The 27614-nt window shown below is 59.9% G+C and overlaps 1 protein-coding gene across 2 annotated transcripts in view; it reads right to left on the reverse strand.

Annotated features, from left to right (window-relative positions):
* ANO8 (anoctamin 8) overlaps positions 1–26349 on the reverse strand; it is a 32218-nt gene extending 5869 nt beyond the window's left edge. Inside the window, exons 1-15 of one of the 2 annotated variants that reach the window (XM_038384507.2) lie at positions 26161–26349; positions 12399–12509; positions 11332–11464; positions 11032–11170; positions 10591–10687; positions 9804–9920; positions 9247–9374; positions 8758–8919; positions 6811–6963; positions 6020–6146; positions 5417–5472; positions 4781–4855; positions 2716–3432; positions 2067–2258; positions 157–288 (exon numbers count right to left, since the gene is read on the reverse strand). In XM_038384507.2, coding sequence (XP_038240435.1) covers positions 157–288; positions 2067–2258; positions 2716–3432; positions 4781–4855; positions 5417–5472; positions 6020–6146; positions 6811–6963; positions 8758–8919; positions 9247–9374; positions 9804–9920; positions 10591–10687; positions 11032–11170; positions 11332–11464; positions 12399–12509; positions 26161–26242 — 2421 coding nt within the window. In that variant the 5' untranslated portion in view covers positions 26243–26349. Of the gene's footprint in view, positions 1–156; positions 289–2066; positions 2259–2715; positions 3433–4780; positions 4856–5416; positions 5473–6019; positions 6147–6810; positions 6964–8757; positions 8920–9246; positions 9375–9803; positions 9921–10590; positions 10688–11031; positions 11171–11331; positions 11465–12398; positions 12510–15013; positions 15137–26160 lie in introns of those variants that run through there. The other variant, XM_038384508.2, reaches the window with a different exon arrangement.
* Between the last annotated feature and the right edge of the window lie 1265 nt (positions 26350–27614).

Genomic DNA, 27614 nt, shown 5'->3' on the forward strand with positions numbered 1-27614 from the left:
CAGCTCCAGCTCCAACAACAGACCCTACAATAACAAAGCAGTATGCACTGCTCCAGCTCTAACCAGAGACCATGCAATAACAAACCACATGCACAGCCCCAGGACTCTCAGAAGACCCTACAATAACAACCCTCAGCCCTGCTAGCACTTCCGTACCTCCAGCACCACCACGGAGATGATGGCTCCCTCCGGGCTGAGCCATGGGAAGAGCCGCTGCAGCTGGCCGCACTGACCGATCAGGTAGCAGTTCACCACGATGGCCAGGACGCCCATGGCCTCCATCACTTTCTGCAAGACAAACACCATGGGATGAGATGTGTCACTCACGCCCGCCACCTGCGGGCCGGCTCGTGCGCTGAGCTGGGAACCCAGCCCATCTCGCCAAGCCACCCTCATGGAGGGGCATCTGGGTCAAATTTGAGTGGCCATGGGAACCTGTGTACCAGGTCACAACGCCACTGACTCAGATTTGGCCTGGCTGCCCCTCTGTCATGATGGCGGAATGGCCGAGCCAAATCTGCAACCCTAGGTCTAGGACAACGCGGGAGACACACTGAACCTTTGCCGAGGGTGGCAGATTGACTTGAGAGGTCCCTACAGATGCTGAAGGGGAAGGCGTGAGATCCCTGAGCTGCATCGAATGTGGCAATAGAGAGCTCCCCAGCTTGTCCCGTGGAGCAGGGGGCTCGCAGCTCATGCCATTGCCAATGAAATCCTTAATCAGCACTCTCTCCTCCTGTTGAGGTATTTGCCCCAGCAACATCCTGTGGCAGTGAGTTCCACAGGTTGAACAAGTGCTTCCTCATTTTTAGTCATCATCAAATTGGGGCGTTTTTGATTCCACTCAGGCTCTAGCCCTATGGGATAGGCTGAGCCGTCCTCCTATCTGCCTGTCATTGGATAGAATCAGACGTAACAGGGCAGCCTGCCCCCTTAAGGGCCAGCAGGCTGGGGCCAGCCAACTCTGGTCGACAAGCCTCACCCCACTACACCTGTATGGGGGTGTTGGCTTTAAGACGAAGACAGCCCACCATTTGGCCAGGGAGGAAAGTGGCCAGGCCACTCCTATGGGGTGAGGTGGGGGCTGAGAGCCTGACTTGGGCTGCGCACTGTCTGACTGTTCCCGTCTGCCAGAGGCCCTGGCTAGGAGGGCAGACCTGGCCTGGATGGTGGGGATGATTGGAGCCCAGGAGCCAGCAGGTGGACAGTAGGACAGGCCGTTGCTGCTGGGGCCTGCTGGCGAAGAACGGAGCTGACGGCTGAGCCCAGCAGGACTGAAGAGTCTTTTGGTCCTGGTTTGGGGCGAGAGCATAGAGCGACCCAGCTACAGAGTCAAGACACCACCCCAGACACTGGGAGCCTGAGGAAGAGAGTGAAGCGGACAGGCTGCAAGGCCAGGATTTTCTCCAAGGGATGCTCCGGGACGGCAAGGCCTGTGCCGAGTCCTTAACAAACGGTAACTCATGTTTCCCGCCATACAGCTCTTGACAGAGAATACATGGTCGTTTCTCCCGCCGGAGACATGCAGCCACCTCTGGGGTGGAGCACGGCACGGCGCTGAGGAAAGCGCAGTCCTGTATCCATTTGAAAGAGCCAGGGGGACTAGGGAGGTGAACGCGGAGGCTGCCTAGGACACTGGGGTGAGCCTCCTGGCTCCTGCGGCATCAAATAGACCCTGGCTCCTCTTCTGCTTTCCAAGGGTCACAGATCCTCAGGACTGGGTGCCTGGCCGTGCCAGCTCTGTGCCCTGCAGGGATCCCCTGTGCCAGGCTAGTCCCCTGGCAGCACAAAGCAGGCCACGATCCCACCCCTCTACAGCCTCTCCTGGGACTGAAAGCACCATGCGTGGCTCTCACATAGGGTGACCAGATGTCCCGATTTTATAGGAACAATCCCGATTTTTTTGAATTTTTTCTTATATAGATACCTATTACCCCCCACCCCGTGTCCCGATTTTTCACATTTGTTATCTGGTCACCCTACTCTCACACGAGTGCCCACCCTCCCGGTGGCTCTTGCTGCCCTGTGGGGATGGGGGCCCGGCCGCTAGCCCAACCATTCCCTACCTGCCATTGCCCGATGCTCTCCACCCTCTGGCCGAAGGGGCGCTGCAGGCCGGTGCACAGCTTGAAGGCATCGCTGCGGATCTCGATGATGTTGTTGATGAGGGCGCACAGGGCAGCCAGGGGGAAGGCGGAGGAGAAGAGAACCACGTAGCCGAACTGGATGAACATCTCCTGGTAATCCTGGAACGTGTCCTGGGGGGAGGGGGAAGACCAGTCACGCTGGTGCGAGTCCCTGATGCCCCAGGATCCTGACCCACAGTCCCCGCTGCAATCCCAGCCCTGGGCTGCTCCCTCCAACCCCGAGCTCCGCCGGTGTCCCTCAATCCTGTCCCGCCCTCCTCTATGCCAGCCCGGGGCTCCCTCCCAACCCCAAGCTCCACCGGTGCCCCTCAATCCCACCCTGACCCCCTCTATCCCAGCCCTGGGCTCCCTGCCCCCACAGCTCCCCTCAATCCTGCCCTGACCCCCCTCTATCCCAGCCCCGGCTCCGAGAGCACCAAGCAGGGTAGTTCCAGGGGGGCTTTGTGATGTGAGGACTACAGGCAATTACTGAGACTCCTCTCGCCTGTTGCTTGAGGCAGGATTCGAACGGAGCCCCTCAGGGCGAGAGGCCAGCGCATGGGGCTCCCCCCTCCCGGCAGCCCCTCACCTCGTACTTCTTCATGCAGCTCTCCACCTCGGCCTGGGTGAGATGGGAGGAGTAGTTCTCCTCCGGTGGGTCAATCCAGGAGGCCCGGTTCCGCTTTCTGCCCTTCTCTTCCTCCTCCTCTTCCTCCTGACTCTCGGCCACCCGGCCCCGCCGAGCCCGCAGAGTCACCGCCAGCTCCTTGGCTTCTGGGAGGGGGCTGCCAGAGGGCCCCTCGGTCTCCTCCTCATCCTCAGCCAGCTCGAAGATGGAAGCGGGGTCCATGCCCTTCTCCACCATGGTGGGGCTGCCCTCCTCCAGGAAACTAGTGTCCTCCATGGCACCCAGCTCCCGGCCCCGGCGCTCGGCCCGCTCGATGAAGCTCACCTTCTTCAGCTTGAGCCCGCAGTCCAGGACGCTCTCGTCCTCCGAGTCTGACTCCCGCTTCTCCTCCTCCTCGGGGACGCCGCAGCCCCCGTTGAGGCACTTCTCCCCCTGTGGCCCCTCGCCTGCCCCCTCGGGCTCGGGGCCCGGCCTGGCTGCCTGCTCTGCAGACCGGGGCTCCGGGCCCAGCCTGGGCGCCGTGTATCTCTGGGCAAGCAGGCGGAAGATGGTGTGGGAGACGTCGCGGATGTTCTGCAGGCTCAGGTCACCCCGCTGGATCTTGCGGTAGAGGTGGGGCTGGGAGACCTCCTTGATGTTCTGCAGGAACTGGCGGGTGATGAGCAGCGTGGCCAGCATCTGGGGAAGGGACAGACGCACCAGGGAGGTGGGTCACATCTGGGGAACCTGCTCCCCTGCCTGTCTCCATACCACCGGCACTGCCCCAAAGCTGGGCTCAAGCTGCTATTTTACGGAGGCTTACCCCGCCCCGGGGGCAAGGGAGGGAGTGGGGGAGCAAGCAGGGGGTGTACACAAGGCTCTGCTACCCCCCAAAAGTGTCCGAGTGGACCCCACCATAATTGGAGTGAAAGGGGCCCTCAGGGTGGCAGTTGATCATACGGTGTTACTCAGCCTCCCCGCTGAGGCTGTTGGGATGGGGAGTGGTTAATTTCCAGCTGGCCTCTGACAGCCTGGCTGAGACACGCCAAACTCACCACACATGAGCCCACAACAAGCCGGCACAGGACGGCAAATTTCAGTCTGCTGCCGCTGAGTGTAATTAGAACTGGGACCCTTGAGGCAAAAGGCACGGAGCCTCCTTCCCTGTCACCTGCAACCAATTGCCCTAAGAGTGAAAGGCCCCATGTCCCATTTTCTGCCCCCTTGAGCCAGCCAGTCCCTCCACCCTGGGGCCAGACCAGAGCTGGTGCCCCCTAGAGGGGAAAGGCCAGGATCTCACCACCACCCCCCGCCCTGTGTTATTTCTCCTTTGCTTTCAAAGGCTCCCCTGCGCCCCGGGAGACCAGAACTGTCCCGCAGCTGCTCCCTGCAGAGCGCCAGACTGTCGAGCCAGCCGGGCTGACCCACGCGGCCAAATGGTCCCTGGTGCAGGATGAATCTGCCAGTGGGTGGCATGCACGGCCTGCCCCCGCCCACCACCCCTCCTACTTTAGATACTGCCAGGCTCCAGCCAAAACGCAGGAGGCCCTTAAAGGAGATGAGAAAGAGGTGGAGCTGAAGGGTGATGAAGGGAAGGAGAGCGTCCCTGAGCTGACGCACGAGGCTTTGGGAGAGAGAGAAGATGAGCAGGAGCTGTGAAAGGGACAGACGAACAAAGAGAGAGAGAGAGAGAGAACGAAAAGGAGAAATCAACTGAGACTCCAAATCAAGGCAGGGCTTAGGGCAGCCCAGCATGCGGATGGGAGCGGGAGCCAATGGAAAGGTTGGACCTCTCTTCCTGATTCGGGGGGGCCCGACTTGAGAAGCCCGTGGGTCTGAGCAGCATCTACAGCTCCATCTGAAGGCGACAGGGGGCTGTGGGTGCCAGCAGAGGGGGCCACAGAACTGCAATGGTCCCTCGTGGTGCTGGGTACCTGGGACCAAGCTGTGAGTCCAGCTGGATTTACCTCCACACGGACCCCGCCGTCCCCTCCCCGGCTCGCACACCGGGCCCAGCACGGGCTCCCGGGGCGGAAACGCCACTTACCTCCTTCAGCCGCTCCATGTCTTTGAGGTAGAAACCAATGTAGAAAAGACTTAGGTATGAATTTACAAACTGAAACTGCCAGGGAGAAAGAGGGAGGGTCAGGGTGAAACAGCGAGTGAACCTCCCCCCCCCCGCCCCCTCAGGATCAGGATCTGGGGCCTCCAGCCCACACCCCCGGCTGACTCATGCCCATCGGGCCTGGGGGCAGCTTGAGGTCCCAAGCAGGCCCTAAGAGCCTCACTTGTTCTTAACCCTCCGGGGTGGCCGTGACCAGCAGGGGTCTCCCCCGCAGGCTGGGATTCTGGCGTTGGGGGGTCCTGGGGGACAGCGGTCAGCAGCCAGGGTTGAGCCGGGGCCCTTCCCCATGACAGACTGGGTCTGTGCAGTCTGAGCTAAAGGGCGGCTCCCCTGGCTGTCAGGAAGCCACAGGCTGGTAGGGTCACTGCTGCCCAGCAGCAGGGGGGGCGACGTGGCCGCTGCATGGAGCTGGGGTCACCTGGGTGGAAGGATTCTCCCGCGGACTCCTTGCGGTAGCCACCCTGCACCCCTGCGGCTGCCCCCAGCGAGGGCACCGGGGGTGGGGGGCAGCAGGGTCCATTCCCTCCCCTTCTCCACAGCAACCCCACCCTAGCTCACCAGAACCATTTTAATGATGAGGTGTTTCTCGTAGGCGCTCTGCAGCCGGTAGTTTTCTGGAATGAGGACAGAGAGACTCAGGCCCGGGGATCGGGAGGGTGAGTCAGGGCCCCAAGGAGGAGTAACCAGCACCCTCAGTGCCTGGCTCCAGCCGCGCTCCATTGGGCCCAAGCACTGACCCCGGTGAGAACTGGGATCCCCGAGTCTGGATTAGCCCCTGGGACGAGCTGGAGCATCTCCAAGCCATGGACATGCAGCGGATTGCGAGTGTGGACGTGTTACAATGGCAAATGACCAGCGTGGCCCCAGCCAGACTCCCGGCTCCTGCAGCGGGACAGGACCTCCTGCTAAGAGCCGTTGGGCCCGGGGTTTTGATACCAAAGGACGCGGGTTTGGAGAAGTCCCCAGAACCCCAGTGCTTCTCCCAAACTTGCGTCAGCGGAGCTTGGAGGTGGCCACAGCCTTCCTGGGGGCTGCTGGCTGGCCTGCCCCGGCTCGGCTGAGGTCGGCCGGATCATGGGGGACAGAGTGGGCTGGGAGTGTGCTCACATCCGACCCTGTTGCCGTGACAACTGCAGGCCCCCCCTGCGCCCGATGACGCACCCATGTCATTCAGCCAGTACGCGATCTTCCTGTAGATGTCGTCACAGGCTGTGACGATGAGGGCCAAGGTGATCTTGGGCAGGAAGCGGATGAGCCGGGGCAGCTCCTTGATGCTTAGCACAAACTCCTGCGGGGACACAAGGGGCAGGGACCCCGTCAGCCCTGGGGCAGGGGAGTCTAAATGGCGCAGAGATACCGATGGAGCCCCAGGGTGGGTGGTAAGTAGCCTGCTGGGATGGCACCTGCACCTGGCTCTGCCCAACCCGTGCTCTAGAAAGGGACATGGAGCCAGCATGGCGTGGGGCTGGCGTGACGCCGGCCGGCTGGGGAGGAAGGGGAAGCTCAGCCACAGAGCACCCCAGAGTCTCCCTCCCAGGCAAGGTGGGATTTAACTTACACATGCACGTGCACAAACCTTCCTGCGTACACACACCATGCGCATCCACGGACACGCTCACGTGCCCAGGAAAGCTCTCCCAGCCACACACACGCGCGTGTGCACACACATGCCGGCGTGCAAACAGCTTCCTATCTCCTCTCACCACGCCCTGCCCCATTCAGCAAACATCAGCTTCCTGTTCCAGGGGCTCAAGCCCTCACTTCCCTGCGGTGACCAGACCCAACATGCGCCTGCGCCAGCCCTCAGGCTGGGCCGAATCGTGACGGAGCCAGGGGTTCATGATGCCCCTGCACTGCTCCCAGGAATGTGGAGGACTTAGCGCCGGCTCCTGGCGGGAGAAGAGGCATGTGGCAGCGGCCAGCGGGGCTGGGCCGGGGGAAGCGTCACCCACCTGCAGCTCAAAGCACCCCAGCATGACGAGGAAGACGAAGGACAGACAGATGAGGCAGACGGGCAGGCTGACGAGGCACTGGAAGAGCAGCCGTTTCCACGGCGGGTAGTAGAACTCCTCCACGTTGGTCACCGGGCTGATCCTCTTGATGCCCTGGTGGGGGAGATGGCAGCCTGTGACCCTCCATGGGCCAGACACCTCTCCCCAGTCTGGGGAGATCCCTCCATGATTTTGGAGCAACCGAGGCAGGGATCTGCCCTACAGTTCCCGGGAGACCCCTGTGCCTGCTGAGGCCGTCAGTGCTGGAGCTCTCCCGCACAGCTGGATGGGGGCACTGCCCCTCGCTGGCTCCCGTCGGTATCAGAGCACAGCTCTCAGATCCTCAGCTGGTGTGAAGGTCAGTCCTGGGGCCGGTTTTGTTCAATATCTTCATGAATGATCTGGAGGATGGCGTGGACCTGCACCCTCAGCAAGTTTGCAGATGACACTAAACTGGGAGGAGAGGTAGATACGCTGGAGGGTAGGGATAGGATACAGAGGGCCCTAGACAAATTAGAGGATTGGGCCAAAAGAAATCAAACAAAGACAAGTGCAGAGTCCGCACTTAGGATGGATTTCAGAGTAGCAGCCGTGTTAGTCTGTATTCGCAAAAAGAAAAGGAGGACTTGTGGCACCTTAGAGACTAACAAATTTATTTGAGCATAAGCTTTCGTGAGCTACAGCTCACTTCATCGGATGTATTTGGTGGAAACACACTCTCCTTACAGTGTGTATGATAAAACCCATTGTTTCATGTTCTCTGTGTGTGTATATCAATCTCCCCTCTGTATTTTCCACCAAATGCATCCGATGAAGTGAGCTGTAGCTCACGAAAGCTTATGCTCAAATAAATTTGTTAGTCTCTAAGGTGCCACAAGTACTCCTTTTCTTTTTACTTAGGATGGAAGAATCCCATGCACCGCTACAGACTAGGGACACAGTGGCTCGGCAGCAGTTCTGCAGAAAAGGACCTAGGGGTTACAGTGGACGAGAAGCTGGATATGAGTCAACAGTGTGCCCTTGTTGCCAAGAAGGCTAACAGCATTTTGGGCTGTAATAAGCATTGCCAGCAGATCGAGGGACGTGATCATTCCCCTCTATTCGACATTGGTGAGGCCTCATCTGGAGTACTGTGTCCAGTTTGGGGCCCCACACTACAAGAAGGATGTGGAAAAATTGGAAAACGTCAAGTGGAGAGCAACAAAAATTATTAGGGGGCTGGAGCACGACTTATGAGGAGAGGCTGAGGGAACTGGGATTGTTTAGTCTGCAGAAGAGAAGTGTGAGGGGGGATTTGATAGCTGCTTTCAACTACCTGAAAGGGGGTTCCAAAGAGGAGAGATCTAGGCTGTTCTCAGTGGTGGCAGATGACAGAACAAGGAGCCATGGTCTCAAGTTGCAGTGGGGAGGTCTAGGTTGGATATTAGGAAACACTATTTCACTAGGAGGGTGGTGAAGCACTGGAATGGGTTACCTAGGGAGGTGATGGAATCTCCTTCCTTTGAAGTTTTTAAGGTCAGGCTTGACAAAGCCATGGCTGGGATGATTTAGTTGGGGATCGGTCCTGCTTTGAGCAGGGGGTTGGACTAGATACCTCCTGAGGTCCCTTCCAACCCGGATATTCTATGATCTAAGTGATCCTGCTCAGGGGGGGCTTCCGGGGAACTGCACCAGTTCACACCAGCTGAGGACATGGCCGCAGCTCTGGGGCGCTGGCTGATGGGGAAGCCTTCACCGCCAGAGCCTGGGATCCCTGTGGGTGCAGAGGGCCTGAGCTCAGCTCTACGGACGGCTGCCCCACTCTTGGAATAGCCTGATGCCAATCAGGAATGACTTCATTTCAGGCAAAAGGGCTTTCAGCTCACCCTGACCTCAGGCCCCCCTGGGCTGCCCACCCCCGTCACTCACCCTGAACTGTGGGCGGGGCTCCTCAATTGACTCGGCAGGCGTGTCCAGGGTCCCCCACTTGTAGGCGAACTCGGACCCCCGCTGCTTCCACTCCTCCAGGAAGAGCGTGGCCCAGATGACGTTGAAGATGGCAAAGACTACACAGCAGATATCACGGCTGGTCTGGGAGGGGGAGGGACAGACATGGGGGCAAGGGACGGGGGGACAGGTTACAAATAACAAGCAATGAGCAGCAGAGCCAGGAATCGAACCCAGGAGTCCTGACACCTGGTCCCCACTGCTCTAACTGCTCGACTCCACTGCCCTCCCGAATCCCAGTGCTGAGAATAGACACCAGGAGTCCTGACGCAGCACTGAGCATCAGCCCAAGGGGGCACTAGCGAGTACTGCAGTTCCCTGCCTCACTGTAGTGCTCCTAGCCTGACTGTCTGACCCCCGCCCCCATCTCCCAGGGCTCCCCCAGCCCTTCCCCGGGCGCAGCACCCTCACCTGGTCGTTCTCGGTGAAGGTGTAGAGGATGGAGCCGAAGACGGCGGGGTACACCATGGCCGAGGTGTAGAAGCCGAGCCAGGCAAAGTACATGGCGATCTTCACCCCGAAGTAATCACAGATCTCGTCTGCCAAGGGGAGAGCAGGAGTCAGCAGCCAGGTCGGGGCCCATGGACGGACGTGGGGGCAGACAGAGAGGGGGCAGGAGAAGCTCCAGTGCCTTGAGCCCAGTTCTGAAGCCAGACACTGGAAAGTGGGCACCGACCTTCCTGGCTGCATTTAGTGTCTGTCTGGGTTTTTGGGTGCTCCCGTCTGTCTGGGTACATGTGTGTGGATGGGGCACGTGCGCATGGATGGGGCACGTCTGGCGAGGGACACATGTATGGACTGGCTATTAGCAACTCCGGGGGGAAATCCCCCTTTTCAGACCCTCCCCTGACCCCGGAAATCAGGACCCCCGAGGGTCCTGGCAGTGGCCCAGCTCATGGCTATGCTGCAGCACCAGTCCCTCCCGCAGGGGGTGGAACCCAACTCCCCAGTGGGCAGCGAGTACGTACCCAAGGGCTGGGCCTCGCAGATTGCCTGCACCCAGAACTTCATGAGCCGGTTGAGGATTCTCTGCTCGTGGACGGGGAACACCTGCTGGATGACGCCGCGGGCCACCAGCTCGGGGACTGCGTGAGGAGGGAGAGCAGTGAGGGGCCAAGCGCTCGGCCTGCCCCTGCCCCTACCCTATCCACGCTGCTGGGGACAGGTGCTGGGGGATGATTTAGGGCTTGCAAAAGTCACGGACAGTCCTCGCAGGATAAGCAGTTCCCGCCTGCCCACGGCTCTGAGCCTCCTGCTGCCACACGCACATGCATGCGCACATGCATACACCCATGCACGGGGCTGCCAAGCATCATTTAAAGGGGGGGCACAGATTCCCCCCGTCTGAACCTCCTCTGACTCTCTCAGGCGCACTCCCCCTCCCCTCCCAGCAGCCTGACCCCGCTGGCACATGAGCCCCTACCCTCAAAATCTGAGTGAGTGGCATCGTGACCTGGCACCCGGGGCCACAGCACCACTCAGGTTTGGCCCAGCCAAAAGTGGTCAGGCCATGGCCCCGTGGCCTATATGACACACACACATGCATGTACACAAACACGCACACACTCATGTTCATATACACGCACACACCCCACCATCCCAGCCTGTTTGGAAATGGGTCAGACGAGACGAGCCAGTTATTTGCAGCTGGCTATTCATCTCTCTGTTCCAGTCCATTTGAAGCCCGGCTGGCGATGGAGACGGGCAGGGCCACGAGGGGGCAGTGGGGTCCTGCGGGCCAGGCGCTGCACTCACTGACAGGCTGCCCCTCCAGGAACTGGATGTTGTGCAGCGATTCCCCGTGCTTGGCTCGCAGGTTCTCCAGCCAGTACCTGATGATGTTCTGCCGTTCCTGCGGCCGGACAAGGAGAGGCGGGAGTGAGCGGTGGTGCCAGCCGGGGTGAGCCCCAGGGATGCTGCCCAGCACAAAGGGACCCCCCCCCATCTCTTCCAACAGCATCGCCCGATGCACACAGGGGAGGCTGTGTAAGGGGAACCAGAACTCCTGCCAGAGGCCCAGGACATTAGCTCCAAAGTCACCCTCCCCCATGGATTACCAATCCTGCTCTTACCCCACGGCGCCCATGCTGGCCCTGCAGGCGTGAAGAACTGCCAGGGGGGGAGGCCTGACCCCACTGCAGTGCCAAGGTCCCCCCCCGAATCCCAGAGACCAGGGGCTGGCCCAGCAGTGCCCACCTGGGAGCTAAAGAAGAAGAGCTCGTTCTCGATGTTCTCGTAGATATAATCCTCCTCGCAGGAGAAGCTGCGTGTGCCCCCCCCGAACTCGGCCTTCACTGGCTTCCGCAGCCCAATCTCGTCCGCCCCGCGCAGCAAGCTGCCCCGGAAAGAGATGGGGGGAGCCATGAAGGTTGGGTGACTGCAGAGCAGGGTGCGGGACGAACCCGCATGCCTCCCCTCCTCCAGCCCTCCCCAAAGACAACAGGGTGGGAGCGAGCCAAAGAGCGACCCCAGCATGGATGGGGGGGCATGACCTACCTCTCATAGGTGGCGGTGACGAAGAAGGCGTACACCTTGGTGTGCCGGTGGTGCCGGATCTGGATGATGAGCTCGGGGATGCCCAGCCGGATGTGGTTCAGGAGCCAGAGCAGCGTGTGGTCGTCCGTCGTGTCTGAGGGAAGAGGTGTGGGGAGACGCAGGTGGGCAGCAGCTCAGGCAGGTAGCGGGCAACCCCCCATCCGCCACGTCCTGCTTTGCTGGCTCTGGGGATTTCATGCCAGGCTCGTGACAATGCAGACGCTGATTCCCAGTGAGAGCCTGGTGGGGAGCAAGTAGGGGCCTGCTGTCTTCCCTGGCCCAGCTCTGCTGACCCCAACTCTGCTGTTCCAGCCCTGCCCCTGCCCCAGCTCTGCCGACACCCCTTAGTCCTGACCCCCAACTCTGCTGTTCCAGCCCTGCCCTTGACCCAGCTCTGCTGACTCCCCTCCGTCCTGACCTGCAGCCCTCCCCCGCCCCATCTCCGCAGGCTATTCCACTTCTGGACACCAGGACTTGGGCAAAAAGGCTATTATGGGCCAATACTTGGCAGGGTCGGCTACCAGCAAAATCTCTGGCTGCTGCAGGAAGCGAGGTGGCACCCCTCTGCTAGACCCCAGTGCTGCAGGGAGCAGGAGGGGTGCTCCCCCTTTACAGTCAGTGTGAGCCCAATGCCCTCACTAGGGGGCGCTGCGACGCAGGGAACGGAGTGAGGGGCATAGTAGGAGTCAGTGCTGACCCCGATGCCTCAGCACGGCAGGAGGAGGTGCTGTACGGCAGGGAGCAATCTCTGTCGGATGAGCTGAAAGCCTGAGCATTTGGGATCCCTAACCCCCCAGGTGTTCTTCACAAGTGCTAGGGTGTTAGCCTGGGCATCCTGCCCTATCCCAGAGGAGATCATCCCATGCTGCCTCCCTCGCGCAGCGTCCACTGGATGCAACCGTCGGTGCCTCTTCCTGTCCTGACGCTGTTGCGCTGTGCCGAACAGCTGCCATGTCCCACCCCAGAGGTGGCTGCCTTCCAGCGGCAGGCAGAGTGCTCCCGGCACGTGTGGCTGAGCGGCCCCTTACCGGCAAAGGTCATCAGCACGTCGCAGTTCTCAGTGGGCACCGTCTTCATCCAGGATTTGTGGGACATGATGTAGCGCCCAGCCTGGAGCAGCCGCTTCCCAAAAAGCTTGTCTGCCAAGGGAGCCAGAACAAGGGGGTCAGGGCGTTGCACGGAAGGAGCTGGGCTGGAAATAGATGCAGGGGACATTGATCCTGGAGTTCTGACTCTCCAGGGGATGGGGGAAGGAAGGGGCGGCCCCAGGAGGAGGGGGCGACAGGGTGGGGGCAGGCTGAGCTGTGGCTGGGAGGCCAGAGGCTGGGAGCCCTGGCTTGTCAGAGCAAAGAGGGGGCTGGCCGGCTCTACACTGGGCCTCACCCTTAGGGCATCGCTTAGACTGAGCCATGGAGTCTTGGCTGGATGGGGGCCACAGGAGGGATGGGTACGAGCTGCCAGCAGCTGGCCAGGGCTGAGGGCTAGCACATAATCCACAGCACAACACCCCAAGATACAACACAACATGCACACAAATCATGACGCAGGCATGACATGCATGATACACACAAACCGCACACTTACCCCCTCGACACCTTACACAACATGTGCCCAAGATACACTCCCCCCACACGTGTGCACCAGGTCACCCCAAACCCAACCAGAGCCGTCCGCACACAAAGACATATGGGGACTCTCGCACACGGATCACCAGCTCCGGATCAGTCTGGGCCCAAGAGTGGGACTGTCTTCAGAGGGCAACTGGAGGCCAGAGATGGGAAACTGAGGCATGGCTGTGCCCTGATACGGAGAGGTAAGCCAGATGCCTGTGGTTTGCCTTCATCCTGTCTCTGTGTAGCCACCTCCTCTCTAAACAGTGCCATTGTATGAGTCTCTCCAGGCAGCTGAACCTGCAGGGGCAGGGCTGTCTCTTGGTTCTGGGTTGTACAGCGCCTAGCGCCTGCTCCATGACTGGGGTTCCTAGGCCCTACCACAATACAAATAACTAATATAAATAACAAATAATACAAATAATAATACAAATAACAAATAACCGTTCTCATCTCCTGTCTCTGACCCTCCCCCCGACACACACACACATACACACACTTCCGTTCTGCCCTTTCAGAGATGGTGGGACCAGCAGTCCGGGTCAGGAAACCCCAGTGATGGGGTGGGAAGGTTGTATAATGGTATGATCACATTCTCCTCTCTCCCATTCCTTGTGCACTGAGCTGGGGTCTCCACTGAGCCGTCTCCAGTGACACCCAGGTCCCTTTGCCGAGTAACTGCAGTCAGTGCAGGACCCAACGAGGCGTCAGCGTGGCTCAGAGGATTCCTGCCAATGGGCAATGCCCTGTGCTTGCCAGGGCCAGACTCCTCTGCCGTCAATGGGCTGCCCGTTCCCCTGGCTCAGCCGGGTTCCTCAGTCTCCTCCAGACGTGGCTAAGAGGGACACATGGCCCTTTGTCTAGAACGTCACCAGACGGCTGAGTCAGCAGGCTCCAGGGGTCTCCTATTGCGTTTTTCCCTGTTCACAGCCACCTGTTCTGTCTCTTCAAAGCCTTGTGCTGGGGGCGCTTCCATCAGAACAGATGAGCCAGAGCTGCTGGCGCTCGGTGGAGGTGATTATCTGGGGATCAAAGCCAGCCCTGGAGGGGGCAGCTCCCACCTATTCCCCTTCCACTGAGCTAGCACCCCCCGAAGGTCCCTGCTGAAATCCCATCTCTGCTCCCCACTAAGTCGGCCCTTTGCAGCGGGCTATGGGGGTCTCTCCCAGGAAGGCATGTTCTTCCCTTCCCATCTGTCTGTGCAGTCGCTGGCCTGCAGGCAACTCGGGCCAGACTCTGCCAGGCTTCCCCAGCGGTTCCTGACGGAGGTGGCAGGTGGCGGCTGGGACCCTGCTTTGTGAAAAGGGGCTGGCGCAGGCTGCAGCATGACGTCCCCGTTCCCAGAAGGCCGGTCGCTGGGCTGGCAGCTTGGCCAAGTGATCCAGCACTAGCACAAACTGGCCAGACCCTCTCCCCAGATCAGCATGCGTGCGGCTGGAACCCGCAGCTCCAGGGGTCTAAAGCTCCGACAACGCAGCGCAGCAAGGGGGCTCCCTGCAGACCCCGACTGCCCGGAGAGCTGCAAGGGCTCTGGATCTGGGCCCAGCGCAGGGGGTGGCTGGAAGGGACCATGCAGGGCAGTGAGTCCGTGTCCTCCTCTCCACTTGTCCCCCTATGTGCCAGCTGGACGGAGACACCCCGGGTCAGTCAGCGTGGCACAGAGCCAGAAAACGATTTCCCCCTCTCTGAGCCATTGGCCAGTCTGTCCTACGCTCGCCTCTGCTCGGACTCAGTTCCTCCCCTGGCAGCTGCCCAGAGAGGAGCTTGACTGGCAAACGCTCCGCGTTCATCAAGGGACGGCGAGTGCCACCGAACTAGGGTCAGCCCAGAGGCCTCCCTGGGAGGATGGAACGGACCTGGGGCCGTGCACCCTCCAGGCACACGGCTGAACCCCAAATCCTGCCCCACCCCCAGTCAAACTGCCCCCTCGCTCCAGCGGCCAGCGGCCCAGCTCCATGCTACACCCGCCCCCTCCCCAGCCCAGCTGTGTCCCCTCCCACCCCAGCCCCTCACTTCTCCCACCAGCTTCTTACCTACGTCCCTCCCTCGGCCCACGGCAGAGCCGCCCCCTCCTCAGCCGCAGCGGGGGCCTGCCGCAGCCCCTGCCTGGAAACGCTTGCTCGGGAAGATAGGGGAACTGACAGGATAAAAAGCAACCCATCTCCATGGAAACCTGCGGCAGGCCCCACGCCGCAGCCCCCATGGGAGCAGGGGGCTGGTCCCTGTTTCCTTCCCGCCGGTTGCTTCCTTTTCATCCTGTTCGTCTCCCCGGTTGCTTAGCCAGGAAACCCCGACTTCGAGGCCAATCTGGCTCTTCAGGTGCCGCTCTATGCCACCCTGGCAAGGGGACAATGGCTGGATGGCACCAGCCGAAAATCCCTCCCCTAATTCTCCCCCGCTGCCTTCCGAGGCCTCTGGCTCCTGCCCAGCTCTGCCCCACCAGCCCCCTCCGGAGTAGGGGTCCAGGCCCCCCTCTTTGGGCAGGCGGGACATCCTTGGCTCCCTGCCTGGCTGGGAGAAGCGATCCTGGCATACAGAGCCCTGTGCTGGGCTTCTCTGCACTGAAAGGTGCCCCTGGCTTGCATGCCCTTGTACACTTGTGCATCCACAAGCCCCCTCCCCATATTCGGGCATGCTGCATGCCCCTTGCACCTTCAGATGACTCCCCTCCATCCCCATCACACCCATCCTCGCTGCAATTAAATGCCACAAAACCTCAGCAACAGCCCCCAGAAAGCGGAGATCCCCAGAGGGGCACTGGGGGAGCTCACTGCCCCTGCCCCTGCCCCTGCGGGGTGGGCACTACAGACAGGCTCCAAGGCCCAATCCTGCACCAGACTGAGTTCCCTTGTCTCCTGTCAGTGCCAAGGGGAGACCAGGGCCCCCAGCACCTTGCAGGATCGGGCCTGTGGACCAGGAGCTCTTTGGGGCAGGGGAAGCTGCCCCTTGCTGGGACCGGTGGCCCAAACTGCCCCTGATGCGTCAATCCCCCCACCAGCCCTAAAGCCATGGAGCACAGAACAGATGGCAGGGGGGGAGCGGCACTGGGGCATCCAGGGGAGGTTATAACTGTGACCCCTCCCCCTGCAATGACGACATCAAGCCCTGCCCCTCCACCTGGTACCTTCGGCTGCTAATGCTCCCAGCTCCATGGCACCGGGCAGCAGAGAGGCCCAGCCCCGGGGGAGGCCTGACGCTGGGGCCCATTCATCTCTCACTGAGGCTGCAAGGGAAGGGGCTGGCTGGTTCCAGGGGATGAGGTGGGCATCTGGGCTCAGACCCACCCAGCTCCACACCCCAGGGTGCTCTGGGTGGCAGCAGGGCTCCCGGGGAGGCAGGTGCTGTCTGGGCAGGGAGAGGGGCATGACCCTGGGCCTGCCCCACCCTGGGAACCAGCTGGGCCTGCTGGGGAGCATCGCCGGAGAGGCTGGCTCAGGCCCACGTGCACCTGCCCTTCCCACCTCCAATGCTAATGGGGCAGCAGGGCCGGGCAGCTCCCAGAACCTGTCCTGAGCCCGGAGCCTGGGGCCATCTAGGCTGAGGCCTGAACCCCACTAATGGGCTACACCCCTAATCTAGGGTGGGGGTCTTAGCAGACAAATGGACTGATCCCCACCCCAGGGGCTCCTGGCCATGTCTCTTCTGCCTTTGGCTGGTGACCACCTGCAGCTGGCTGGGCCCTGCCTGGGCTCTGCCCTGCAGCAAGGGGCATCCAGACCCCGGCTGCCTCCCCGGTTCCCCGTCCATCCACAGAGAACGAACTCCACTATTCCTTGGCACTTGCCTCGTTGCTGTGTGGCCAGGATGATCTTCCCCGGGAGGCACTGAATGTCCCACAAGCTGACCCAGCCCCCCACCCCCAGGGACCCTCGCTGGAACTGATCCAGCAGGCCCCTGGCCTGGGAGTGGGTCTCTCCCTGAGACTCTGCCCTTGGGAGAATGAAGGTTTTAGAGGAACCTGCTGGACCCAAGCAGAGCAGGCACCATGGGGGGACGAGTCCCCCCCCAGCTCTGCCAATGCCCCTCAATCCTCACCCAGAGCCCCCCTGCTATCCCAGACCTCGGCCCCTCCCCATCCCCAGGTCTGCAATGCCCCTCAGTCATGACCCACAGCCCTCCTGCTGTTCCAGTCCTTGGTCCCTCCTGAGCAAACAGCACCGACTGTGCCAAAGCATGCTCCACCTCTGTGCAAGATGGTCACTAGCACCTAGGCTGAGACCCACCAAACTCACTTCATGTCACTCAGCTGGGCCCCCAGAGCATTAACCCTTTACCTCCCTCCTCCCCAGGCACAGCTTCCCACTGTCCTCTCAGGGGCTGAGCACCTCGCTCTCCATGCACTGCCCCGTTCCCTGGGCTGCAGCCCCGCGTGTGGGTGCAAGAGGGGGCGAGAACAGGCCTGAGGCTTCTCCAGTCTGGTGAGCGCTGCTGAAAGTACACCCTGTTCTGGCTGGGCATGGGCGAAGGCCTCGTTTAACCCCTCGGGCACCATGGTGCTCTGCACAGCCCCCTCCGCTCCAGCAGTACAAACAGTTTGGCTGCCCTTTACTCCTGGGTCTAGGCACTGAGGTTCCCATGGGCTCCCAGCGTGTGTCTGGGGACTGGGGACTCCCCACTGGGGGAGAGGAGCTGTGGAGGGAAAGGGAGGCAGATGATCCGGCACCCTGTCCTAGGAGCGAGCGGCCCATCAGCCTCTGCTGTCATCTCCCCGAGGGGTGGGTGGGGACCCCACATGAGCCAGAGGCATCGAGGTCCTGGGGCATGTACAGGAGGAAACAATCCTGAGGTTTGTCCCATCTGCAGGGCCCTAGCTCCAATCTCCTGGCATGGCCAGAATCCAAACAGGGCCAGAGCTACGTCCTGCAGACACCTGGTGCTAGGCAGCACCATGGCTTGATCTGGCAGGAGCCGGAGCCGGGATGGGGTGGGCTTGTGCCCTGCCCTCGCAGGGGGCTGGACTTGATGCTCTTGGGCTGCTCCTGTTCCTATGACCTCTAAGGGGCAGGAGACTGGATGTGGGGCTTTTCGCCGGTGCGGTGGAACTGGGAGCCTGGCCGGAGGCTGGCATGCTCTGTGACTGCAAACCCAACTTTAGGCCAATGCCCCAGCTCCTGAGACAGCTTCCCCGGCTCGTGGGGTGCATTCCAGGCCGGACCCCGCACCTGGCCACAGACACCTTCCCAAAGCCCCCCACCAGCCCTGGCCATGAGACTGCCCTTCTCCCAGCCAGGCACTGCTGGCTGCCCACTGTGGGCATGGAACCAAGCAGGGCTTTCTGAGCGCCTGCCGCCAAGCTCCGGGACGGAAAGCACAAGCCCGGCATTGTGGATGCCTAGGGTTCCTGGGCACAGCTGCAGCAGGGAGGGGGGGTAGGAAGCTGGGGGGGAGGGTGGCTGGGAGGTTTTCTGCTCCTAGCCTCCTTAAACTGGGGAGTTCCCCAGGGCTGTAGATTACCCCAGCCCTTAGCGCTGCCCCCTGCACTGCACAGACAGAAGGGGCAAGGCTCCCCCCATGCCTATCGCCCGCTCCTGCCACCCCACTTTGCACCCACCTTCCCTTCTTCACCTCTCCCATCCCTCCACAGTCGCTCTTGCTTTAACTCTGCGCATGCCAGTGGCAATCCCTCAAGCATCCGTGAGTCCCAGGGAGCCAGCCGGACGCCCTCCGGTCCAGGAAGCCAGGAGCTAATCTCAGGCTCTGCAGCAGGTGTCTGTGAGTCTGTTCCAATGACCCTTTTTCCCCCCACCCCACATTTCATTGCAAGTCCTTAAAGCTCCAGCTTTGAAGTGAAACAAACCAATCAACCCCGCCCAAACCCAAGGCGGCGGTTTATGAAAAATCTTGGCTCTTTGCTCTCCCTTTAATCAGCGACGGGCCTCAGGATGAGGCACGCAGCCATAACAGCCCTGAAGCATGCCAGTGCCACGCGCCCACTGTCCCTGTGGTTTGGTTTCTGTCTAGGATCTCCAATACCAGCAGCATCTTGCTTTTCATTTTTCCTAGAGACGCTGGAGCTGGATGGTGAATAAGATCTGACTTCCCACTGGATCATTTCATCCCTAAGGGAGACATTCACCCCCATGCGAAGGGGCTGGTGGCACACGCGCCAGATGCCACTTAAGCTCTGGATTAAGTTGACAAAGTCTGTGTATGGGCCACTTACGTCCCATTTAAGCCCAGAGTTTACGTGGGACTGGAGTGGTGTGTAACCTTGAACTGACCCTCACCCTCTCAGTGCCTGGCAAACTAGAGGCAGGGATTGTTTCCTGCTGTCACTAAAATGCAGCCACCTCTGGGGCAGAACGCATGGCAGCTTTTTAACAGCTGCACAGCAATGGTACCTAAGAGTTTGGAACAGCAAATGAAGATAAAGCCTGCAGCAGGTTTGATAACTGGACAAATGGGTGCATTTTACAGACAGGAGACTCCACCAGGATTTTCTGTAAACTTTTGCACCCTGAAACAATACAGTAGATTAGTAAGATTAGCTGAGTAATATACTGCATGTTAATACATAGTTCCAAACAAGGGTGCGGCCTCTGGTAAACAAGAGAGACAAAGCCGGAACTCAAGCTGGGTGGAAGCCTGTTCGTATGCTTTTGTAAACTAAAGATGCAAACAGCAGCTGTGTTACATCTGTGATTCCATGTCACATGACAGACTCCGAGTGCTTCATTGAGCTGGTCATAGAAATCAGGGTAGTTTGAAAGGACAGAGAGATGCTCTAGAGAGGGCAGGAGCAGGAATGGCAGTGGAGACAGTGTTGCCTAGTGGACAGAACACTGGACAGGCCTAAGGAGACATGGGCTCAAGCCAGTGGCAGACCTGGGAATTGATAGGTGACAGTGGGAAATCATGTCCCCTTCCTGTGCCTCAGTTTCCCCATCTGCAAAATGGGGATAAATGATACTCCTTTGTAAAGGGCTTTGAGATGAAAATTACAAGGATTCTTCTTAATTCCTTGCTCAGTTTTGCTTGTTGTAACAAATTGCAGGCCAGTTCCTCTGGGGTGTCAGTGGGCGCAGTGACGCTGCTCCATCGGAGTTACTCCCACAGGCTACCTCACACCAGCTGAGGATCCGGCCCCCCCACAGGGAACTTCACAAAGAGCATTGTTTGAAGTGGAGTCTTTGGATCTCGAGCTGAGAGGCCATCTGAACGGGGGACGTGGGCTCGTGTCAGCGGCTCTGCCTGACAGCTCCTCTGATCAGACCTGACTCGTGAGCGATATCTGGAGGAACCAAGTGATATTAAAAAAACAACCCAGAGGATTCTTCTGGTACCGACATCCAGGAGAGACTGCAGAGAGTGGGGTGCAGCACCAGCACATCGATTGTAGACGGCTGCACCCCACTCCCCGTCTTGCCTTGTTCATGCTTGTTTACGGACCAGCAGAGGAACATAAGAAACTGTCACATCAGAACAGCACATGGTGCATCAAGCCCAGCTTTCTGGCTCTGACGCTGGTCGATGCTGGCTGGTACCCACCATGCACCCAGTTGCCTGATACTGCAGAAGACATTTCTTCCTGGCCACAGCCTGCAATCCGTTTATGTCCTGGAGCGCAAGGGCTGAGAGCCCTTGTGCTGTGGTTAGTCATGGCCACGCTAAGCAAAATAAAATCCTCGGTCTTTGGTGCTGAGGGATCCTGCATGCGACAAAGTGACCTGCAGGGCCAAAATGCAGCCACCTCTGGGGTGGGACGTGGCAGCCGAGCAGCAAACGAGGAAGCATCCTGCATCCAGCAGTGCTCAGGGTTGGCTGGCCGTGGAGCCTGGTGTTGGAATTCTGCCTGGTGAGCTGCCAGGGACCCTGTTGGTGCACAGACACGGTAGCAGGGTTATAATGAAACTGTGGGCTCCCTTGTATGTCAGTGACTCACATGTCGGCCTGTCTGGTGGTTTCTCTGTCCACATCATTGCCGCCATCTGGTTCGTTAAGGCACCTGATCAAAGCGCGGTAATGAGGCTGCTCGTCACTTTTCCTGTGTCTGTGGGTTTCTCTTGCCCCATCCCCAGCTCCCCTGACCAGGAGCGGCAGCTGCAGGTCCTGCGGCTCTCCCTGACCTGGCAGCCTGCACACTGACCCTTCCTCCAGCGCTCTTGGCATTGACACCACAACCCTCTCTCCGGTGCGAGGGGGAAGCCACGTGACCGCGGAGCCCCCTGAAGGCGGGAGTTAGCAGCCGAGGCTCGTACTGCTCGTGACACAGCTGGTCCGAGGGCTGGAGGCCCTGCACTGGGTCCTCGTCCTTGTAGGAGTCCTGGTGACAGCTGCCTTCGCTGCTGATGGGAGATGCTGGGGTGCTGGCAATGCCGGGACTGAACAGGCAAAAGTGACTGAATCTGCGGGGGATCCTTGGGGGCCCACTGGTGGGGTGTCATATGGAAAGCTTGTCTGTACCACACCTAACGCGGGAACAAAGGCCCCTCACCTCCAAGGGGCCGATCCGCCGGCGCCAAGCTCAAGTGCAATAAAGAGAGCGACTGTCCCTGCCCGGGACCCTGCCCAACAAGTGCCATTCTGCTTTCTCTTCCCCGCAGCAGATGTGGCTCTTGCAGAGCCTGGCCTGGCCTCCCATTGGTCTCCTGCTAATGCACCCGACTTGCATACCGCTTCGCGCCCCCATTGCTGGCATCTGACTGCCCCCAGCCCCGGGAAACAGCTCCCAGCCTGACTCTCTCTAATTCACGCCTCTGCACGGGGCTGAGGACCTAGCTGGGCTTCCAGAGAAGCTGGGGGCAGCACACCCTGCCTGGGAGAGCAGGACCCTTTCCTTTCCCACCACCAGAAAAGCCGCTTATATTGGCAGCAGCCCAGCTCCGGAGCAGCTCGTGCCCCTGGGATCAGAGTGATCACAGCCTGTGGTGATGGTGACGCTGGGCTGCAGACACAGCGAGCTCAGGGACCACCGGGTCGGATGCCCGAAGAGAAGCAGGAACCAAGCAGCCCTCAGAGTCCAGGTTGTGGAATAACCACCCAGGAGTGTTCGGAAGCAAGGGGCTCCCTGCTGACTGACTGAACATGAACTCTGATCTTCGTGCTCTGAAAGCCCAAGTTCCTACTCCTTCAGCTAAAGGAAACTCACCACACGCAGTTAGCTGTAGAGGGCTTATTACATACGGATGAGCAATTTAGCTCCATCCAATAGAAGGCAACAGTGTGCACACACTTCCCATTCAACTTGCTGCACTACATTCTTCATCCTACTTAGCCTGAAAGATCCACAGAGCCTTATAAAGACTCACTACCCAGGAATTTAGGACAGGAAGTGAAGGAGGCTCCTGCATCCAATCAACACCACCCTGGGTATTTGGGTGGAAGGATGGAATGAGCCCACGTTGGAATTGGCCCCCTCCTACTGCCATCGAGGGGGGAGCCCTCTACAGCACCGGCTCAGTGTCAGAGCCACACCTGCTGAGTCAGCAATGCAGCCCCAGGAGTCTCCTACTCCAGTGCTGACCCAGCCCAGCGGGAGCTCTGAACCCCTGGCCTAGGGCAGACCATCCCAAGAGCCTCCCTCTCCCCCTGACAAAGCAAGGAGCCGCTAAGGGCTACATCAGCTGATGCAGTGCCAGCCTAGTGGGGTGTTCACATGGGCACGGCTTTAAAGAGAGCTGAGTCCAGCCCCGGCCCACCACACGGGATGGAATTCACGAATAAGCTACACCCGGAGCGGTGGCTCCGGCAGCTGGGAACCCTCCTCCACCATGTTCCCAGCCACATGGAAGAGATTTGCTTGGCAAAGAGGCTTCAGCCCCAGGGGGCTTTCCCAGCATTTCCACATCAGCCATTTATTGATTTCCCAGTCCAGAGCCAAGTCCCAGCCACGCCGCCCCAGAGGAGAAAGCAGGTTCGATGAAAGAATTCCTGATGGTTAAAGAAACAGCCCCACAACTCCATGTTCCCACCCTGGTTTGACTCTCAGCCGGGTTCTCTCTGTTTCTAACCGTCTCATTTCTGGTGTCTTGGCTTCTCTTCCAAACGCAGCCCTTTCCCATCTCTGCAGGGAGGAAACTCATTTCTCAGCTTTGCCCAGATCCCAAGTACATTTGTTCTCTTGAGCTTCTTCCAGATCTTTATTGTTAACGAGCTCCTGTTCATCACATCTAGGAAACGGAGAAATAAACTCCTGCCCGCGGCAAACTTGAGAGAGAATAAAGTCATGCCCAAGGGCTCTTCCTTCACAGGCAAACACCACCAACCAGGGCATTGCTAGATATGGGTCCTGCAAATTTTCTGTCTGATGATGCTTTGCCTTGACTGTACATAGCTCCTTCCATGGGAGCGGCTTTGAATGGTAGGGGATTCTCATCCCTGTTTTACTGATGGGGAAACTAAGGCAGGGAGCGGGACAGGAACTCCCCCAGAATTGCATACCGAGCAAGTAGCAGAGTCTGTGCTGAGCCCCATTGGTGCAGAGATCCAAGCAACGAGCACACGCTGCTTATGCCAAAGGCCAGCACGGGTCCAGGGTGTGCCGGGTTCCAAAGGATCTCTGCCCTGCAGGAGCTGGGACGTGGCTCAGCCAGGCCCAGGGGTGTCCACCCCATGAAGTGAAGCCCCCAGACCCCGAACTGCAATTGATTCCAAGGAGCAGATTCCTCGCACCAGCGGGATGAGCTCATCCTCCTGCCGATCATGAATTATTAAAGCCTTGCTCCAAGAGTTGTGATTACAGGCTGGGAAACAAAGGGCTTCAAGTGGGCAGGCAGGCGACACTGCTCTGGGAAGGCAGGGGTGTGTGCTACTCATCCAGATGCATACACCACTCACAGACATACACACTCACATGTACTGGCATGTTAACACACACGCGTTCACAGATAGGCACCCACCAGCACTCAGATCCCCTGCACCTGCCAGCACACACACTAGTGTAAGCCAGTACACGTGCACACAGATACACATGCTAAGTGTGCATGTGAACATACATGCCCGGATGTGAACTCGCCTCCCAGACCCCTGTGGAATGGGAGCATGTATGTGATGGGGAGGCGAGAGTCCCCAGGGCTAGCGCTGCTGCTGTCTGTGATTCGCGCTTTCTGCTTTGGCCGCGCAGGCTGGGCAGAGCTCCACTCTCCGGCGGTGAATGAACAAAACCTCCGCCACCACCCCTGCAAGGTAGGGGTCCCTGCAACCACCCAGCTGGGGAGGGGCCCAGGTCCTCACATTTCTCCCCATGCCAGTACCATGTCTGCTTCTGGGGGCTGGGCCCTGCTCCCTCCCTGGTGCAATGGGACATCCAAAGCCGGCCCCCTCCCAGGTTCTTCATTTCCAGCTCCCACTGCGGGAGACAGAAACTTAGTGCAGGAAAGTCCTGCCAGAGCCCAGCTGCCCTCAGTGCTGAGTCTGCAGCTGCATCATGCCTAGCTCAGGCCCCTCTGCGATCAGGGTCAGCTACCCTGGCTCTACGCAGGACCCTGTGCTCCCGTTCCTAGCTCCCAGGAAGCCCCACTGCTCCATCGCAAAAGCCTCATGAATAACGTGTCTTTCTGAGTAATGTCATTGTTTCTCCCATGGCAGGATCATGTTCCAGCCAGCGAGGTTCGCAGCACTCCTGTTCCAGGCCTTGGAGAGAACCTTGATTCAGGGGACAGAGCAGGTAATAATAATCCAGAGCCCATCTCTGGCGCGTCTCCACCGAGGATCTCAAAGCGCTTTACGAACCTGAATGTAGCAAACCTGACAACCCCCACCCCGGTAGGTAGTGAAGTGATTTTGTCCAAGGTCATGGTGCAAGTGAGTGGCTGAGGCAGGAAAAGAACCCAGGAGTCCGGACTGCCAGCCCCCAGCTCCAACCCTGCTCCATCTCAGAGACTAGAACGGAATCCAGGTGTCTCAACTTTCATCGCTCCCTGCTCTAGCCACTTGAGCACATTCCCTTCCCTGAGCTAGGGGATAGAACCCAGGAGTCCTGGTTCAGTCCCCCTGTGAGAACAGACACAACAGCAACGCTGACAGCTCCCTGCAGAACCCACGAGACAAGAACAAATTCTCGTGTCCATTCCACCACCGCAACTCGGGAGTCACTCCCCTGGTGCCAGTGAAGTGACTCCAGATTAACTCTTGTGTAAATGGGAGCAAAACCTGGCCTTCTAGAAATAACAGGTCACACTCGGCACTGGCGTGACTCCCTTGGAATCAATGGACCTTTTGGGCTTGAAACCTCCCATTCAAGCCGGGGGCTGCCTCGAGGCTTTAACGCCAGTTATTGGGTTTAGCTGCATTTCCCGTTCCCATTCATACCACCCCCCGTCGCCGGGCTCGCCTGCAGCTAACCTTGGGCTCGCCAGACTAAGGTCACGAAAGCCGCAGAGCGCTTTGGTACCAATACATCAGCAGCCCGGCCTCCCAGGGAAGCCCAAAGCGGTGCTTTGACCCGCAGCGCTGCTGTTTACTAGGTTCTCATCGGCAATTACGCTGCCACAGACGCCCAGTTCCTGGGAGGACATAAATTAGGTCATTCTTCATGCGCCCGCATCTGTCTGGGAAATTCAGTTGCAGGGTTTTTCCCGTATCACAGATCCCTGCGGCTGCCTGGGCCTTTGGGGATTCTTCACCCCCCAGCCCCCTTTCCTCTTCTCCCCATTTGCCGCACGTTGAGCCCTCTGGATCCGAGCGGAACCACAATGCCCCAACGGGCCCTGACCGCAACTCCTCGGGCCCAGGCGCTGAGGAAGTCAGGGGGAGACCACATGGTGCAGGGCGTTTTAGGACCCCCCCCATCCTGCTGCCTTGAAGGAGAATTCCTGCCCCCCCCAGCCTAGCTCTCCCCCAACTCTGCTCCCCAAAGTCCTGCTGGCTTCACTGACAGCAGCTGGGTAGCATCTGCAAGGAGCGCTCCTGCCCCCCCTCCACATCCTGCACACGGTCAATGGGGAATGGCCCAAAGCAGAGGCAGGACCGAACCCCGCCCCCGCCCCCCTTGCCGTGGCTGTCTCCCCCCGGGGCTGCGGGCAGGGAACCTGCAAAGGCGCTTTCGGGTTACAGCAAACACGACCCCCCGCGATGCAGGGGAGCTGCTGCCCCAGCCCCCCGGAGAGACGCCGCCTGACCCCCGGCAGGGGCTGCTCTTGCTGGGGTGGGGGATCCGTCCAAGCCCAGGCCAGCGGGATTTTACCGCAGCGCTGCAGGGAGGCTGCGGTTGCCCCCCCCGGACCCGCACGCTCGAGCCTACCCAGGACCCCGGCCGGTGCCGGCTCCGCGTCCGCCGGGGCTCGCCTCTGCCGCTCGCCCTCCTGCGCGCCCGCCTCGGGCATCCTGGCGAGCCGCGGGCTCAGCGGGGCTGCGGCGCGGGGTGCGCGGGGGGCCGCGCCATGGGGGCTCCGCTCCGGCTCCCCGCTGCTCCTCGCGCGCCCGGCCGCGGCGCCCCGAGCCGGGGGAGGGGACAGAGGAGGCGCGGCGAGGCGAGCGGCGGGCGGCGGGTTGAATAGTCTGGTTGGCCTCCGCCGCCCCAGCGCGATCCGGAACTCTGGGGAGACGGGGGGGAATGGGGGTAGGGAGGGGAAGGGATGGGGGGGAATATTTGAAGGGGTGCGTATGGGGGTAGGTGGGGGAAGGGTAGGTATGGGGCTGGATGAATGGATGAACAGAGCCGTAGGTATGGGGGGGCGGGATGAAGGATAGGTATGGGGGGGATGGATGAAGGGGGAGATATGGGGTGGCGGGATGAAGGGGTAGGCATGGGGGGATGGATGAAGGGGTAGGTATCGGGGTGGCTGGATGAGGGGTAGATATGGGGGTGACTGGATGAAAGGGTAGGTATGGGGGATGGACGAAGGGGGAGGTATGGGGGGGATGGATGAAGGGGGAGATGTGGGGTGGCGGGATGAAGGGGTAGGCATGGGGGGATGGATGAAGGGGTAGGTATGGGGGGGATGGATGAAGGGGGAGATGTGGGGTGGCAGGATGAAGGGGTAGGCATGGGGGGATGGATGAAGGGGTAGGTATAGGGGGGATGGATGAAGGGGGAGGTATGGGGTGGCTGGATGAGGGGTAGGTATGGGGGAATGGATGAAGGGGTAGGTGTGGGGGTGGCTGGATGAAGGATAGGTATGGGAGGGATGGATGAAGGGGTAGGTATGGGGGGGATGGATGAAGGGGTAGGTATCGGGGTGGCTGGATGAGGGGTAGATATGGGGGTGACTGGATGAAAGGGTAGGTATGGGGCGATGGATGAAGGGGTAGGTATGGGGATGGCTGAATGAAGGGGCTGGTATGGGGGGACGGATGAAGGGGGAGATATGGGGATGGCGGGATGAAGGGGTAGGTATGGGGGTGGCTGGATGAAGGGGTAGGTATGGGGGTGGCTGAATGAAGGGTAGGTATGGGGGTGGCTGGATGAAGGGGTAGGAATGGGAGGGATGGATGAAGGGGTAGGTATGGGGATGGCGGGATGAAGGGGTAGGTACTGGGGGGATGGATGAAGGGGTAGGAATGGGGGTGGCTGGATGCAGGGGTAGGTATTGGGGTGGCTGGATGAAGGATAGGTATGGGAGGGATGAATGAAGGGGTAGGTATAGGAGGGATGGATGAAGGGATAGGAATGGGGGTGGCTGGATGAAGGGGTAGGTATGGGAGGGATGGATGAAGGGGTAGGTATGGGAGGGATAGATGAAGGGGTAGGTATGG

This window comes from Dermochelys coriacea, chromosome 25, assembly GCF_009764565.3.
Source record: "Dermochelys coriacea isolate rDerCor1 chromosome 25, rDerCor1.pri.v4, whole genome shotgun sequence".
Taxonomy (NCBI): Eukaryota; Metazoa; Chordata; order Testudines; family Dermochelyidae; genus Dermochelys; species Dermochelys coriacea.